Raw genomic sequence first — 16,319 nt, forward strand, 5'->3', positions numbered from 1 at the left:
CATGGTCTACTGACTGAGCTATCTTTAGAGACATCTGGAGGACCACTCTATTGAAAAGACAGAGGCTTTGGCTAGACTCTAGATGAAATTGTTGTGGGAAACCAATGGCAGCTGCCTCCAGATGATAACTCTGGTACCTTTAGTAAATTTTAGAGATAAGGATTGATTACAGTGGTACCTCGGGTTAAGTACTTAATTCGTTCTGAAGGTCCATTCTTAACCTGAAACTGTTCTTAACCTGAAGAACCACTTTAGCTAATGCGGCCTCCTGCTGCCGCCGCGCTGCCAGAGCGAGATTTCTGTTCTCATCCTGAAGCAAAATTCTTAACCTGAGGTAATATTTCTGGGTTAGCGGAGTCTGTAACCTGAAGCGTATGTAACCCGAGGTACCACTGTACTTAAGAAAAGGCCTCTTACTTACATAATCTCCAAGCTCATAATAGTTAGTTGATGGTCTTTGATTTAAAATTTCAGTGTGTTATTATATATTGATACCATTGTAAACCACTTTGATTTTTTTATAATATAGCGGTACCTATTTTTATAAATAAGTAAATGTTTAGATACAGCATGCAAATTATCTCAGACATGTATCCCAATATAAATGTCAGTTTTCCAAAACAGAAGTCATATACTGTATTTTTCGCCCTATAGGACGCACTTTTCCCCTCCAAAAATGAAGGGGAAATGTGTGTGCGTCCTATGGGGCGAATGCAGGCTTCAGGAAGCTCTCCACAAGCCTTGGGAGCCCGGTGTGACTTCCCGCTGGGCTCCCAAGGCTTGTGGACAGCAGCCTGCAGCCCAAAACCCGGGGAGCACAGCGGGGCGTACCCCAGGCTTCGGGCAGCTCTCTGCAAGCCTTGGGAGCCTGGCGCGACTTCCCGCTGGGCTCCCAAGGCTTGCGGACAGCAGCCTGTAGCCCCAAACCCGGGCAGCGCAGCGGGCCACACCCCGGGCTTCGGGGAGCTCTCCGCAGTCTTAGGAGCCCGGCGGGAGTTCCCCCGCTCGGGCTTCCCCCGCCCCCAGCCCCACAAGCTCCGAGAGCCCCGGACCCCCAGCCCCAAGGCTAAAAATGAAGCCAGGACAGCTAGTGGGATCCATCCTGCTCGCTGCCATGGCTTCTTTGCTCTTTGGGGCTCGGGGGGGAAAATATTTTTTCCCCTTTATCCCCCCCCCCCAAATAAGTGTGCCCTGTGGGCCGGTGCGCCCTATAGGGCGAAAAATACAGTACAGAAGGTTCATGAGAATCGCATGAAAATCAGCCATCATACCATGAGCACTTGATGAGTTATATATGACAAGTACCCTGTGCCTAGCTCTCAAAGATGTAAGAAAGCAAACATGCCATATGTCTCCTTGTATTTAATTCTTACTGAAGAGCAGAATTATAATGCACATGTCTTTTCATGCACCCAATTTATAGGAGTACCTGATTTTCTCTTATAATGAACAGTCTTGCACTAAAAGACTAGAGGAAGATCTGTACCAGTCAAATCTATTAATTAATTTCTCATCCTTTGTTCATCATGGCTGCTTTCAGCAAACTGTTAAATTGGCTATGCTTACAGCAGAATGGAGTGGGATTTAAGTTGTAGAGTTCTGAAATGGCAGAACAGATAGTGCTACTTTAAAATACGTACAAGAGAAGGGACATACTTTTTAAAATTCTCCCTTGCACAATACACTTCCTCTTGCACAGCAAGAACATGATACACATCCCTCATGATGAACTGGGTATTTCTTAGCCGACACTTTATTTTTTTTAATGTTGAAAGCATTTAAAAAATGATATTTGTACACCTTCAGTCTAAAATGATATAGCCCACTCTAGTAAATTTAATGGTCCTGCTTCTTATTACTTTTTTGCTAACTTTTCTTATCGCTTATCCATCAGTGAGCAAAACTTTTAAAAAGGCAAAAGGGTTTGTTTCATTGTAACACTGCAAAATCAAGTTCAGGAGAGCATCTTTTTTTTTTAGTTCAAAACTCTACAGCGAGGTCAAAACCCTGCATGCTTAGTTGTTTTTTTCCTGCAACAGAATTGCTGCAGGTATCCTATGTATCACTGTGAATAGAAAAAATTAACTACAGGACCATAATAGTTGAGCCTGTCCATAACTGGCTGCAAAGATTTAAAGGAAAAAGAAACATCCCTGTAAAGAATTAACAAATTGCATGTTGGATCTAGACTTCCAGTGAGTGTAGTTCAACTCATGTGGCACTGGAGGAAGAGATTATTCTTCTGACTTCTCCTTCCCCCACAGTACACTGCATCCCCTGAAAACTGCTCTGATGGTGCTGGGAGATGCAGGAGGGGGAAATTGGCAAAAATTACCTCCTTCTGTTTTGTCCAAGAAGAGCTTACACTGCATTGCAGTTCACTCTATAGTCTGGATGTGACAACTATGTGTGTACTTGTTTTCTCTAGATATACTTGCAGGAACAGGGGAAACCCCCAAAATCAGAGTTCCTGCAACATCAGGTGCCTAATTGCAGATACCCTAATTATTTGTATGCATGCTCCACTTGCCCCATTATAATGTACACCAGCAAGTGTGAGATTCTATTTTCAGCTTTTGTTCTTTTACAAACTTACTGTAATTCTTTCATCTTTGTCATCCAGAGGGGACCCATCTTTCTTCCATGAAATCGTAGGCTCAGGATGGCCTCTTGGAGGTTGGCATTCCATCACAGCTGGTTCACCTACTGCTACCATGACATCAGAAGGGTTTTGCCTGAAGTCATCACGCAGTACTGAAAAAAAGCAACGAAATAAGGGAAGTAAAATCAAAATGAGCACCAGTGATAAGGGAGCAGGATTAAACATCAAGTACTCTGAATGAGAATAATCATTTTGTTAAAGAGGGCAATGGAAGGTTGAACTACAGATACTTCCACAGATCCTTCCTGAGGGTTTATTTCCAGAACATGAAGAAGAATACATATTTGATTGATATGCTATTATTTAAACTACTTAAATTTATTTATTTTATTTTTTAAACATGTAAATATCACCTGTCATGTGAAACACATCAAGGCATACCAAAATAAAGACAACAAAGTAGTACAAGTATAGAGTATTCTAAATAGAAGGGAATAATGAATACTTATTATATGGGGGGGGGGGGACATACAGGGCGTGAAAGCCCCTCACAGGCTTTTCAAAATCTCAGAAAATACTGTGGTGACAATAGTACAAAGAGAAATAAACCTAATTTTGCAAACTAAAGTTCTTAGGGACACTATTATTTTATGTTTTATATCTTTACTGTGGTGTTTCAGCCTCTTATCTGCCTGCAGTTCCAAGATTGGATGTGAAAAGCTGACAAAGACAGACACAGACAATGTGTCACCCCAAGAGAAAAGCATGCCAGGTCACAAATGATCCTTTAGACTGCAAAGGAAAGTGGCCCCTCGCAACTTGGGACTACACTAGCGAAAAGGAAGAATTAGTATTGGAACATGTGAACTCTTTTTCAACATTCTCCAAATATCTCCTTCCTTCAGATCCACAATAAATGGAATGCACAACCAAATGCTGTATATTTTAGGTATTTTATTGCCGCATTCTTTATATACCGGTATATATTTATTTTAATTAAGAGGGGAAACACAATGGCAAATACAAAGCCAGCAGATAAGTTTTCTTTATATATTAAGATTTGTATTGTATTGTGAGGTTGATTTGTTGGTAAGTTGCTCTGAGTGGTTGGCACATGAGCACTAGAAGAGTGGGACAAAAAAATTAATAAAATAAATACAAAGTGAGACAAATCTGCTGTACATGAAGGATGGTGATTCCAAGAAGAGCATAAACCTAAAGATCTAATTCTTATATATCCAAAGTGTGTGCACATGCACACACACATCCAGAGTATGTTCCACTAGTGATACAAAAAATAAAGAGGCTCTTTCTTCTCTGTTCATGATAGAGCACATGGATCCCTGGCATGATGACCATTTAAATACTCTCAACAAATAATTGAATTTACAAGATGCAAAGGTGTAAAACTCAAAAAATTTCATTGTGCTGAATTCCACATATGCTTTGTTTATGTCAGGACTTAAAAACATAGTTTTATAAGAACAGCACTCCTCAAGCTTGGGTCCCCATATGCTGGGCTACATGTCCCATCACCTTTGACCATTGGCCAAGTTAGCTGGGGATAAGGAGTGTTGAAATCCAACAGCTTCTGGGGATCTAAGGTTGAATAGCACTATTAGAAGGCAGACCTAAGTGTTACCCACCATCTATGTCTGAAGAGTTTACTCTCTCAATAGAGTGTCTCTCCAAAAGCTGGCTACAAAAAAAACCTGCAAGGTGCAATGAGACTTCTGTAAAATGTACTCCTGTCAGCAGCTTGTTTTATTAGACTACAAAAAAACAAAAAACAAAACAAAACCAGCAACGTAATATTTACTGCATTAAAATGTGCTCTTATATCATTTCAGAGTTGTTTGGAGTCAGAAACAGAGCTGTACGTAAGGATAGTCTTATTAAGTTAAGATTATATCAGAAGTTTAAAGTGAAGATGTATTTTGAAAGGGGAGGGATTTTTTTTAAAAAAATCTAATTAAATGTTTTTACAAATCTCAAGGGCATTTCATGTCTGGGGAAGCTCATAAAACCTAAGATGAAAACTCCTCAAATATCTGCTTGGATTTTTATTTTTTTTAGCACCTTTGAAGCAACAAAGAATTTCAATACCAGCTTAATAAGAGCAAATTACTTGAGTAATTTTTATACTTGTTAGGATAAAGTCTATCTTACAAGTGTATTACCTTGTCTGTAAACTGAGAACATTTTACCAGTTAACCAGCCTTAAGAGGACATCAAAGGACTTGGAATGGATAAAGCAATTCCCCCTCCCCCATTTACTATTAATTATTTTGGCTCTAACATTACATAATGAAAAGTTAACAGAATGTAATCCACTAGAGATTAGTCCAAGATAGCAGTTGTGGAATTATTTCTACACTGTAAAAGAGATACATAGTTTGGGATTGCCTCAGGCCCTGGCAATCGAACATAAAGCTATAAATTTAAGGATTGCTTCTATTGCTGAAAAAGCAATTTTATTCCCTGTCCTTTATACATTGAGTCTCAAAAGTAATCTGAGCATGCATTTCCTTTTGAAAATGTACTAGTAACATACTTCATAATCCAGTACAGTATGTTCCTTTAGTTATCCAAGACTAAATTTTCAGCATGTGTCTCTCATTTGGTAAATGAAAAATTGTTTGGAAAGCAAGAAGCTAAAATATGAAAAAACTAGTGTGCCCTGTGACAGATTATTTCAGTCTGAAGTGCTCCTGCGTAGAGCTCTAGCCAGTAAGGCCTATTTTCAGTTAAATCAGACAAATTATAGCTGGAAAAAGTAGAGATGGAGAATTTCCTTGCATTGCCAAAACAGCTAATTTCAATCCATTGGCTTCCATTGGCAAGTCTTTAAGAGGCCACCTACACTAAGTTTTTAAGTCTGAAATGTCTGACATTTTTAAAAACAGCTCTTACTGACGGCATTGGGAGTTACCATAGCTCAATGATCCCAGATGTGACATTATGTAATTCACCAAAAAACATTTTAATTGTGCATTATGGTTGCTAGAATGGAAACAGAAGCAGAAATAAAAGTGCACTGAAATCAAAGGAGGAAATGCAAGCTTTTTAGGACCCAGAGATTCCCATCTATTACCTGGTGTCCAAACACAATACCTTCTAAGTTTTCTGATTTTCCAGGAACAGTCCTGGAATTACAAAAGCTATCCCAGCTTCTGATTTGATCCCAGACTATCTCTATTTCCCCTGCCAGTGCTGTCGCACGGTGGAAGCTGCAGCGGTTGTGGCTACGAGGGAGCAGCCCATTGCCTCTCCATGGCACTGCTGCTGGCCTCCTTCCTTGGCAACAGTGGCTCATAGTGGCTACTGGAGAACGGACAAGGAGCAGGAGAGGCTGCCATAAGAAGCTGATGCAATACAAGGTGGCGTCTTATGTTGCACCTTCCTGCATCTTTTCCATGGTGAGTCATGGTGACCAGAACTGCACACAGTATTTCAGGAAACTCTGATATTCCAGATGTTGGACCACCATTCTCATCAGTTCCAACCAGCACAACCATTGGTCAGGGATTATGGGAGTTGTGATCCAACAACACTGGGGGGTAGCATACCCTCCATCCTATTTTCACTTCCTTCCCTAATAATCCTCAGCATACACCTTCCTTCATTAGGTGCTAAACATTGGCTCAAATATTTCATTGAGCCATCTTCCAGAATCACAGTATATCTTCCTGGTCAATCACTTCCACCAACATCTGCAGTCCAACAACACCTGGAAGGCCACAGGTTACTTACCCATGTCTTATAGCAGTATTCCCTTTTTGCTGGAAAGTTATCCATACCTTATTCTATATCAGTGTTTCACTTTACAAAGTGATCAAGCAAACATAAGAACATCAATCATATTACTATGCCAGTTTATTGTAGCATTCCTTTCTAAAAAGACACCCTCCTTTCCTAGTTTGTTTAAATGTATTTTAGATCACTTAAAATCATGATGGGATTTGACATGAACAATTTTCTTCATTAAAATTCTAGGACACTCCCTTTACTCTTCATTTTGAAAAGAAACAGAGCTCGGTGAATAACTAGGTTTCCTCAGATAAGAATGTGGCAACATCAATTTCCACTTAAAAAGGGGGAAGTGCATACAAAAGGGGGGGATAGATGCCTCATTATGTCATTTAAACAGTATGGAAGCTGCAGCAATTTCCTGTATTACTCTGGAGGAGTGCCTGATACAATTCCTTCTCATGCCATAAGATAGCTTGCCACAGCTCTGACATCACAAAGGTGGCATCAGAACTGGCTCTCAGGCATTTTAAAGAGCTTTACTTATGAGGTTAGAATGGTTTGCTTACATTGCTTATACTAGTAAATTTTGGTTTGCCCTCTGACTTATTTAGGATAGTTTGAAATTACATTAAAACATCCATTCAAGATTTAAACACCAATAATTATAAGCAACAACCTCACAAAATCCAGGCGCAGAATGCTGAGATGTACTTGACTATTAACAACCCAACCTAATATAATGTGTGTTCAAAACTGTTGGACCCCAGGATCAATTCCACCCGCTGACAGATGCCATCTGGACCCCCTGCCTCCAGCCCTCTTTCCCCCTCCCTCCCCCCTGTTTTTATAACAGCTCAGAGGCAGGGGATGAGAGTGAGAGAACAAACCTTACTGTCATACCTCAACCTCATTAGCATTCCCATGCCTTCACCAGCAGAAAGATACAAAGGAAGGTAGACAGACTGCACAATGCTAATGACATAAAGCTACATGCTGCAATCTCAATTGCAGTTCTTACTGTTCTCCCTGGAGAGAAGATGTGAAACAAGAAAAAAGAAATCCTTCTTTCACTGATCTACAGTCATTGTCAGCTAGCCAGCATCTTATTGGTCAAGTACAGCTATGTCCTATGAGACACCAAATGCTGGTGCCCAAAAAAGTAGCATTTCCTAACTTGTGCTTGGCTCTGCTCCCGAGTCATTGGATTATTTTCCTTACTCTGAGATCTAATATTTGGAATCAAAAGGTCCTTGCAACTTTTGATTAATTTGGCCTCAACATTCATACTTCTGGCTGTGCCATTTTCCTATTAAAATGTTTCTACCAAAGTTCTCATTATTATCACAAGTGATCACATACCACTGTATTTCTTGTCCCCCTTCTACTACAATCTGAGATCAATTCATTTTGGACAGCTGCTGTGAGCAGAACTGAGAAATGATGCCATCGTAGAAGAAATTATAGGTTAACAGGCACAAAAATAAACTTTTAATGACTTTTTCAACTCATATAGCCTATAAACCTTATGTTTAAAAAAATAGTTCATTCTCCACTGTGGTACTGTATATAACTTAACTGGAACAATTTAATTTTTAAAGTTTAAATTGTGCCATGTAAAATGTTGACGTAGAAAAATCATTGCTTTCTTTAACGCAAGTAACTTTTGATGGCTGTCCGGGAGAACTTCAGCTCTATGCTCTTCTGTGACTATCATTTTAAGATTCTGTACGATTTAGAAGAAATTGGTCAAATTTTTAATCAATTGATGGAGATAGATACCCACAATTGCAAAGCAATGCGTTTTCGGAACAATGTAAATATTTTATTTTATAAAAATATATATGCCATTTCATAAACTATATCAAAGCCATTTGCAACAAAAGTACATAAAACCATAAAATTAAAACCATATAAAAAAGACTGAAACCAGTCCATTAACCATTGTGGAAAGATGTATTCTTAGTTGGCTACATAAGCCAGGCAGAATAGAAAAGTTTTCAGCTGGTATTTAATGGCTGAAGCAGAAGGCAGAAATATAAGAGTAAGAAAAGGCAAAAGCAAAGAGCAAATCCGACATTAGATATAAAAGAAAACATAGTGATCAATCAAGGTAGTCAATCTTGTGGACATGCACCTGATTTCCTTCTTACTGTCTTTTAGGCAGAAATGGAGAATATTTTTATTTGAATAGTTGCACTGTAATTGCAGGGCCGAAGGGCACATCATTCTAGCCTTTCCCATGGTTTAAGGGACACTGGAAAGTTGTTCCTCCTATGGCAAGGAGTGGCCCCATCTGCCAGCCAAAGAAGGAACAGTTGCAGAGGGCTTGCTTATTCCCTCCCTGCCAAAAGAACACTTATAACTTAGAGAAGAGCGCCTGAATTTGCTTTTCCCCTCTCTTCCTTTTGTGTTGTGTCTTTTGGACTGGAAGCCTGAGGGCAAAGATAGTCTGATTATTGATCACTGTAAGCTACTCTGGGAGCCTTTTTCAGCTGACAAGCAGGGTAACCATACTTTACAAATAATAGTGTTATAGTTGGAGTATCAGAGTCTGTTAGTGAATATTAGAAACTAATAAATATTTGGAGTATTGAAGGGAGGATTTCAAGCCAGTGGGAAAACATATTCCAAGCTACATTTGGGATAGAGATCATTAAAATGACAAAAGGTGTTGATGACCCATCATAGAGATATTCCTGGGTCTGTGCAGAGTTGCCATGGTTACCATTGGCAGAGAAAGGTTGAGGATTGAAAATGTGGAGAAACTGTGCTCAAAGGAAAATTTGTGCCTTTTTAAAAACTAGGCCTGGTGTGGCAGAGGGATGGGGAGGAGCTGCTTGGAGCGAGGTTTCTCTGGGAACAAGGAAGTAGGAAGAACGCAATGTGGTGGCTGAAGGGCAGCAGCCATTAGAGCTGGCTGGGAAGCAGGAACAAAGGGATGGTGCTTAGAATGGCTGTATCTGCAATGCAGGGCTGCCATGAAGCAGCCTATGCTACAAAGGGAGCCAGCGTGGTGCAGTGGTTAAGAGCGGTGGACTTGTAATCTACTGAACCGAGTTCGCTTCCCTGCTCCTCCACATGCAGCTGCTGGGTAACCTTCGGCTAGTCAAACTTCTCTGAAGTCTCTCAGCCTCGCTCACCTCACAGAGTGCTTGTTGTGGGGGAGGAAGGGAAAGGAGAATGTTAGCCACTTTGAGACTCTTTAAGGGGGGTGAAAGGCGGGATATCAAGTCCAAACTCCTCCTCCTCTTCTTCTATGAACAACATCAAGCTGCTCTTGAAATGACAGTGCTGTAGGATCTGCACCCCCTTCATTTATACTAAGGTGTAAATATGTGTTATTAAGCCATATTTCTTAAAGACACTACTGCCTCCGCCTTGTCTTGATTCTCAACGGAAACACAATAGTGGGTGAACGCCTGGAACCCTCTGGAATCCTTGTGCACCACTCGGCAGAGATGGGGGGTGGTGGCAAACAACCTTTGTAACAATAGTTTGCTGATGATGTTAATGCTTGCTGCTTCAAACTGTTATTTGTTTTACTCTGTTGTTTTCACATTTTAATTGTTATTTACCATATTGCTATTTCCATTTTTGTAAGAAGCTCTTGGTGGCATTGAGTAGAAATATTAAGACAACAGTGGGAACCACCATTTTGCTGTTTTTTGCTAAATAAAAATGTGCAGATTTCAGGAACAGATGCCTCTTAGGATATCATAGAACCCTAAAATCAATTTCTGTGCACCGAGGTTCAGTTTCAGCTGCAATGTTTAACAACCATTGATACTGCTTCTTAAATTTCTCTAAACCTTACTTAAATTTCTTATTTTTTCCTAATCCTTTTAAAATGCACATTAAGCTTTACAGGACTAGCTTGCATCCAGCTATTGGCTACAGAATGAACATCAATTATTCTGTTATCACCAGGTTCTATACTGTTCCAACTACATTGTTCTGTGACCGTAAAAATGAGGGGAGAAAGCCTTCTGAAGGGCCAATCTTACCTCCAGCCTAGCAGAAAAACTAGGAAGGCAAGACTAGTTTGATCAAACTCAAATACCTGATTTAATGATCACGGTGCTTATTGGCATGCAAAGAACAGGATGTATATTTTAGGAGTGAATAAGCTCACTTTTTCTTATAGCATTGTCAAACTGATCTCCTTTACAATTTCTCTTTACTCACCTTTCCTTGTATGTCATTACTTACTTGTTTGTAAACCTAACAACAGGATCAGTATCCTAATTTTATTTACGTGCAAGTCTGCATCAGTTCTGTGTATTAAATCTTAACTGCTGCAAGCAGCTTTAGGGGATTCCATCCCCCCTGAAAAGCAGGATAAAAATATAATAAATGAATAAATAGTACAAATTGGTTTATAGTACTGTGTTAAAAATAAGCATTACAACACTATTAGAATGTATACAGGGCAGTATTCAATGGAATATTTGTGCAATCCAAGGATTAGTGGTAGTGCAACAAAATATCCTCCTCCTCACCCTGTCCCATTCCCAAATCTGCTCTGGAGGATTGGGGGGAACCCCCAGAGCAGGTATGGGGGGGTCATAGGGGGAGATGTTCAATTGATGGAACATTGAATACTACTCTCAGTTTAGAAATCTGGGTATCGTCTCATTTAGATGAGAGATATTTTTACTTAAACTACTTTCTTTAAAAAGTAAAAATGAATGAATTAAAAGTAATAATAAGTAACTATGGAATCTACAATATTTATTACTCTAATGAGATAAACAAAATGATGACCAACATTCAAATACACTAAAGATCTTCTGACTACAAATGTGTGTCCAAAAGAAGTACTGATTTGAGTCCTGCTGAAAGACCACAGAGCAATCTCATTTCATCATTTCCATTGACAATGGAGCAGAACACACAAAGAACATATAAATGAGGGGGTACATGCAAGAAACACAACAGGGGATATAGTAATAGTTTGAAATTATAGCCAAAGAAATATTTTACAGGGAGCTTGTGATAGCTGATCCCCCCCCCCCAGTTACACAGATATCTATTCAGTTTCAGCTTACAGAATGAATCCATTCAATTGTACCAAGGAAAATATATTGTCTGTTTTTTAAAATATATATACAGCTAAATGATGCAAAGCATAAAATACATCTGTATGCAGCATTCAGTAGTACAGGACAGCTCCAATAAAGGCAGAGTGACCAAAATATTGAATATGATTGCACTATTTCAAACTACTATCTGGAATATTGCAGTATAGAACATACAGAATCCTGGTGATATCAAAATAAACCATGCAAGAAGGGAGATGCAGCCCAGGATAGGAAAATAGGTGGTAAAGGAACACCTAGCTACTTTTAATTCAAATCTCCAGGGTCTGATGAGCTCCCCTCAAGCATACTAATGGACCTTGCATATGTAATCTCAAAGCCTCTATATAATCTTTGAGAATTCTTGAACAGAGAACAGAGGAGGTCCCTGCAGACTGGAGATGGGCAAATATTGTCCCCATCATCAAAAAAGGGGGAAAAAGAAGACCCAGGGTAACTACCAAAGTGTAAGCTGGACATCAATATCAGGAAACGTGCCAGAACAGATAATTAAATGTGTTAAGTATTGTAAACTATTTATTATTGTCTTTTTATCCATTTCTCTGAAATTCTTACAATAAATAAAAATTTGCATATTTATTCTTATATGAAAAGATGAAATTCTGTATTGCGTAGGACTGAAAAAAATTAAATTTTATCTAATGCTTTGTACATTTTTTTTTGGTAGAATATTTTCTATTTGTCTCAAAGGTTACACTATAGCAGATCTCATAGCAGATACACTATTGTACATCAGCAACCCATTGTAGCATTCAAGCATTTTGGATAAAGTCCCACAGGAGATTATCATTTCTATCCTATTTTTTGTTTGTACCAATGAAAGAAAATCAGCTGAGAGATTTATTCACTACTTTCTTAGATGACAAAATTATTGCAGCCTGCTTCTTTCACTCTATTGCAATTTGTTTCCTTTAGAGACGGCAAAATGACCACAATTCTATTTATATTATCTATAAAAAAACCCCCAAATCTTATGATGGAAAGTGAAATCATTCTTAATCGGTAATAGACAAATCCAGTCATCAACAGAAGCAACTGGATGTTTATGTGCACATATCATGAAAGCATACGTCACATTAAAGTATCTGGAGATTTAATTAAAAGAAAGATGAAGCATCTTAATGAGAAGCACCACTGCCATAAACAATGGAAATGCACATTATTCCCTAATAGTATAAATAATTTAAGAATTTTACAATGGAAATTAATCTACATATCATGTAACACACACAACTATGCCTGTTCCAACTGAATAACGAGCTAAGAAAAAATTCAGGTAGACAATAAAAAATTAGTCTGAATAAGAAAGGCAGAGGGGAAAGGGCAAAATGGACTATTAATATTCTTCTGGACTGGAAGATTGGAAATGCTAATAATAAGTAATTAAATGTTAGGCACTAATTTTTCTTATTAATTAAGGAGAGAAATATCAGTGCGAAAGCTCTATTTCATCCAGCACTACCAATGTGAAAACACTATTTTACAGTGCCACCCTATACTTACCTATTCAGAAACAGTCCCTATTAAATTCAAGGTGATTTATTCCCAGGTAATGTGCATAGCAGGGGTGTGAAACCCACAGCCCTCAGTTTCACACTATGCTGCTTCCTATGCCTCCAGGAATCTCACATTAGTTCAGGCACTTGATTGCATAGCTGGTAACAGTGATGTAGCTGCAGTTGCCACTAATGCAAAGAAAAAGTAAATCAACAGAGACTAGCTGTTGCATGTGTGAGCTCAGAGAGACCTAGTCACAGAGCTTGCTGGGTAGAGGTCCAGAGCATTCCTTGCTATTACACTCTAGGCATCATTCTCTGCTGTTTGGACTCACACATTTCCCTGTTGTTCTTTTTTTCAGTATCTCCTGGTGGTGGTGGTTAGATTGCAGCTGGCAGGTATCTTATCAAGAAATGGAGACAATTTTAATTGGACAAAATAAGTCTGCTGCTACTTCATGGACTGAAAAATGGCGTTGGGGGTGATAAGAGTAAAGAGATCAGTGGATTAATTGGGTGTTGGAAGAGTAATCAGGAAAAGTAAGCACTGATGTGTACGAGGGCAACAGGTGCAAAATGAAAGCAAGTGAATGAATAGAGTGGTCAGGGACAGCAGAGTTACAAAATAACTGATGAGATGCATGGAAGTGTGGTGAGTGAATGAGTGAAAAACAACCAGCGGAGCATGTTGGAAATGCACTCAGCAAGACTTACTGACATTTGTGCAACTGGATGAGTGGTGCGAAAGAATATGTGCATGTGTGTAAAAGACAACGTGAATGGGGGAAAATTGGCAGAAAGAGAGAGGGGAAAAGGGAGTGTTGCCAGCCATTGTTATAGATCACCTAGGCCACTTCTACTGAATGATTGTGGTCCTCAACTTCAAAAAGGCTACCCATACCTGGTGTACAGGATTGCAGCCTCAATTTTTCAATAACTGTTCTTAGCGGCCTAGCCATTTGTAACTCTGCATTTTGGTAAGGCAGTATTTTTACAAACAGCACTAAGTAAAAAAGATTAGCTGCCATAGGAGTTTTTCTTTCCATGCCTATTTCCACAACCTTTGTTCCCAAGATGAGATCTCAACAACCTAGTTCAAAGAGAAAAGATATCCATGGTAACTTAACCTTTCCTTTGAAACTGAAGCTCTATGTTCAGTATCATCTAGCAAGACAAATTACATGTTATTCAAGTGAATTATTATTATTTAAATTTGAGTTACCATGGAGAGAGAGAGAAATGAAAAGGTGAAACATGTTTATTTCTAACAACTAACATTAGCAAAGTTATCACCAGGATGTTGTAGAAACCTTACCATTCTAATATGTAAATACTAACATCTGCTACTTTGTTCTTGGAGAACAATACAAATGAGTTGCAATAGGTGGTATCCAATTTCATAGTTAAGAGTCACAATGTATCTCTCAAGATTTGTTAAAGATTTTTTTTTAAAAAAAAACACAGCCCTATTCACATCTGTGAAGAAGTCCAACTGAATTCAATAGGGCTTACTTCAACCTTAGTGGCCTTAAATTTAAGGCATCTAGGACTACTTAAATTTAAGGCATCAACTATCCTGACAAAATACCTACATCAAAATGTCTATGCATGTGAGAATCCATTACTTCTTGGGGAAGGCAAAGCTCTCCCCCTTGAACATTATTATATCCTGCCTTTCCCCCTGATAGGCATCAAGGCAGTTTACCAGGGGGTGGGGGGAGAACTGCTAAAAACACAGATAATAATTTTAAAACAATTAAACATTAATAAAAGTAAACTATACACATATTTAAAATCTATTAAGCTTTCTGTGTATATGATATTTTGATGCAGGGAATGCAGAAACTATTGATCCCCCATGAACATTATGCTGTGGTACATGAGATTTCTGCTTCAAAAAGGGGCCAAATCTAATATCTCCATTAAAGAAAGCTGCTTGGTATTCAAGGTGATGTAAAGTACAGAAAACAATTGACGAAAGATAAGCAGCAACTACATATTAGATAGAAGAAGAAGAAGAAGAAGAAGAAGAAGAAGAAGAAGAAGAAGAAGAAGAAGAAGAAGAAGAGGAGGAGGAGGAGGAGGAGGAGTTTGGATTTGATATCCCGCTTTATCACTACCCGAAGGAGTATCAAAGTAGCTAACAATCTCCTTTCCCTTCCTCCCCCACAACAAACACTCTGTGAGGTGAGTGGGGATGAGAGATTTCAAGAAGTGTGACTGGCCCAAGGTCACCCAGCAGCTGCATGCGGAGGAGCGGAGACGCAAACCCGGTTCCTCAGATTACGAGTCTACCACTCTTAACTACTACACCACACTGGTGTAGATAGCTACTCTATCCCATTATATCCCCGTTCATAACTACCATTCCTCCAATCTACCTCCAGCTCAGCTATTCCAAAAGTTCTTTTGTCTCCAACACAACTATTCATTTCCCCTTGTGCTCTCCAATGCATGGAACACTGTCCTAGAATATGGAAATGAGCTTCTCCCCTGTCTCCCCATGCAAATGCATCCACAAACCAGTTTTTCCCTGAAGTTCTTTAATTCGCATTCTCAGATGTAACCAAGTTTACATAAGAAGTTTAAGTGAAGCTTCATTTGCTTATTTCTATTCCTTGCTACCCTCATCTCTCTCCCTCTCCTAGTCTTCTGTAATGACACAGTTCCCTTGGGGCCAGGATCCTATTTGTTTTCTTTGCAAAACTATTTAAAGCGCATTGTACACTGTCAGCTGTATCTTAACGATAACAATAATTGGATGGAAAAATGGAAACATGAAGAACACCGGAATATTAAATTAAAATTAAATTGAGGTCAGAATATCCAGTGGGGCCTATTTCCTGTGATTCTGTTCCTAAAAGGCACAATATTAAAAGCTAAGACATTACAATTTGGACTAATCTAGACTGATATGATAGGCTGAGCCCTGGTTGACCATTCTGAAGTTGTGGATTGTAGTCCAATAGCTTTTCCCTGACATTAAAATATAGCATGGATGATTTATTGAAACAATGCAAAGTCCATTCCCATTTCATTAATGTGATTCCTAGCTTTGAATGGATCCTTAAGCCTATTTCTTCCAAACCCTTGCAGTTGGGACGCCATGGGCTGTTGGCAAAGGACATGGCATCACAATACATTTCAAATGAGCATAAAAGCAATTAAGGGATCTCTCTGATTCTCACCTACATAAATAACATATACATATGCATGAGTGTATATACCATTACAAACATTTCCTTTATCTTAGCAGCAGATTGAAGTGAATAAAAAGGTTTGTTACTCTGCAGTGCTGACCTGCATTGGCAGCATTTATTTCAGCCACTATTCAAAAAAATGTTAAAAAGAACACGCCTGAACCACGTA

The 16,319-nt window shown here is 38.9% G+C and overlaps 1 protein-coding gene and 1 long non-coding RNA gene across 5 annotated transcripts in view; one reads left to right on the forward strand and one right to left on the reverse strand.

The window, feature by feature from the left end:
* Positions 1 to 2,751, forward strand: part of LOC309368109 — a 140,980-nt gene extending 138,229 nt beyond the window's left edge. Inside the window, exon 3 of the long non-coding RNA XR_014167543.1 lies at positions 2,624 to 2,751. This is a non-coding gene — a long non-coding RNA (uncharacterized lncRNA). The remainder of the gene's footprint in view (positions 1 to 2,623) is intronic.
* Positions 1 to 16,319, reverse strand: part of ROBO1 (roundabout guidance receptor 1) — a 559,072-nt gene that overhangs the window by 104,996 nt on the left and 437,757 nt on the right. For all 4 annotated transcript variants that reach the window (XM_081907820.1, XM_081907819.1, XM_081907821.1 and 1 more), the window contains one exon: positions 2,597 to 2,754. In XM_081907820.1, the coding sequence (XP_081763946.1) occupies positions 2,597 to 2,754 (158 nt within the window). The remainder of the gene's footprint in view (positions 1 to 2,596; positions 2,755 to 16,319) is intronic.

This window comes from Podarcis melisellensis (genome assembly GCF_964234715.1).
Source record: "Podarcis melisellensis genome assembly, chromosome: 4".
Taxonomy (NCBI): Eukaryota; Metazoa; Chordata; class Lepidosauria; order Squamata; family Lacertidae; genus Podarcis; species Podarcis melisellensis.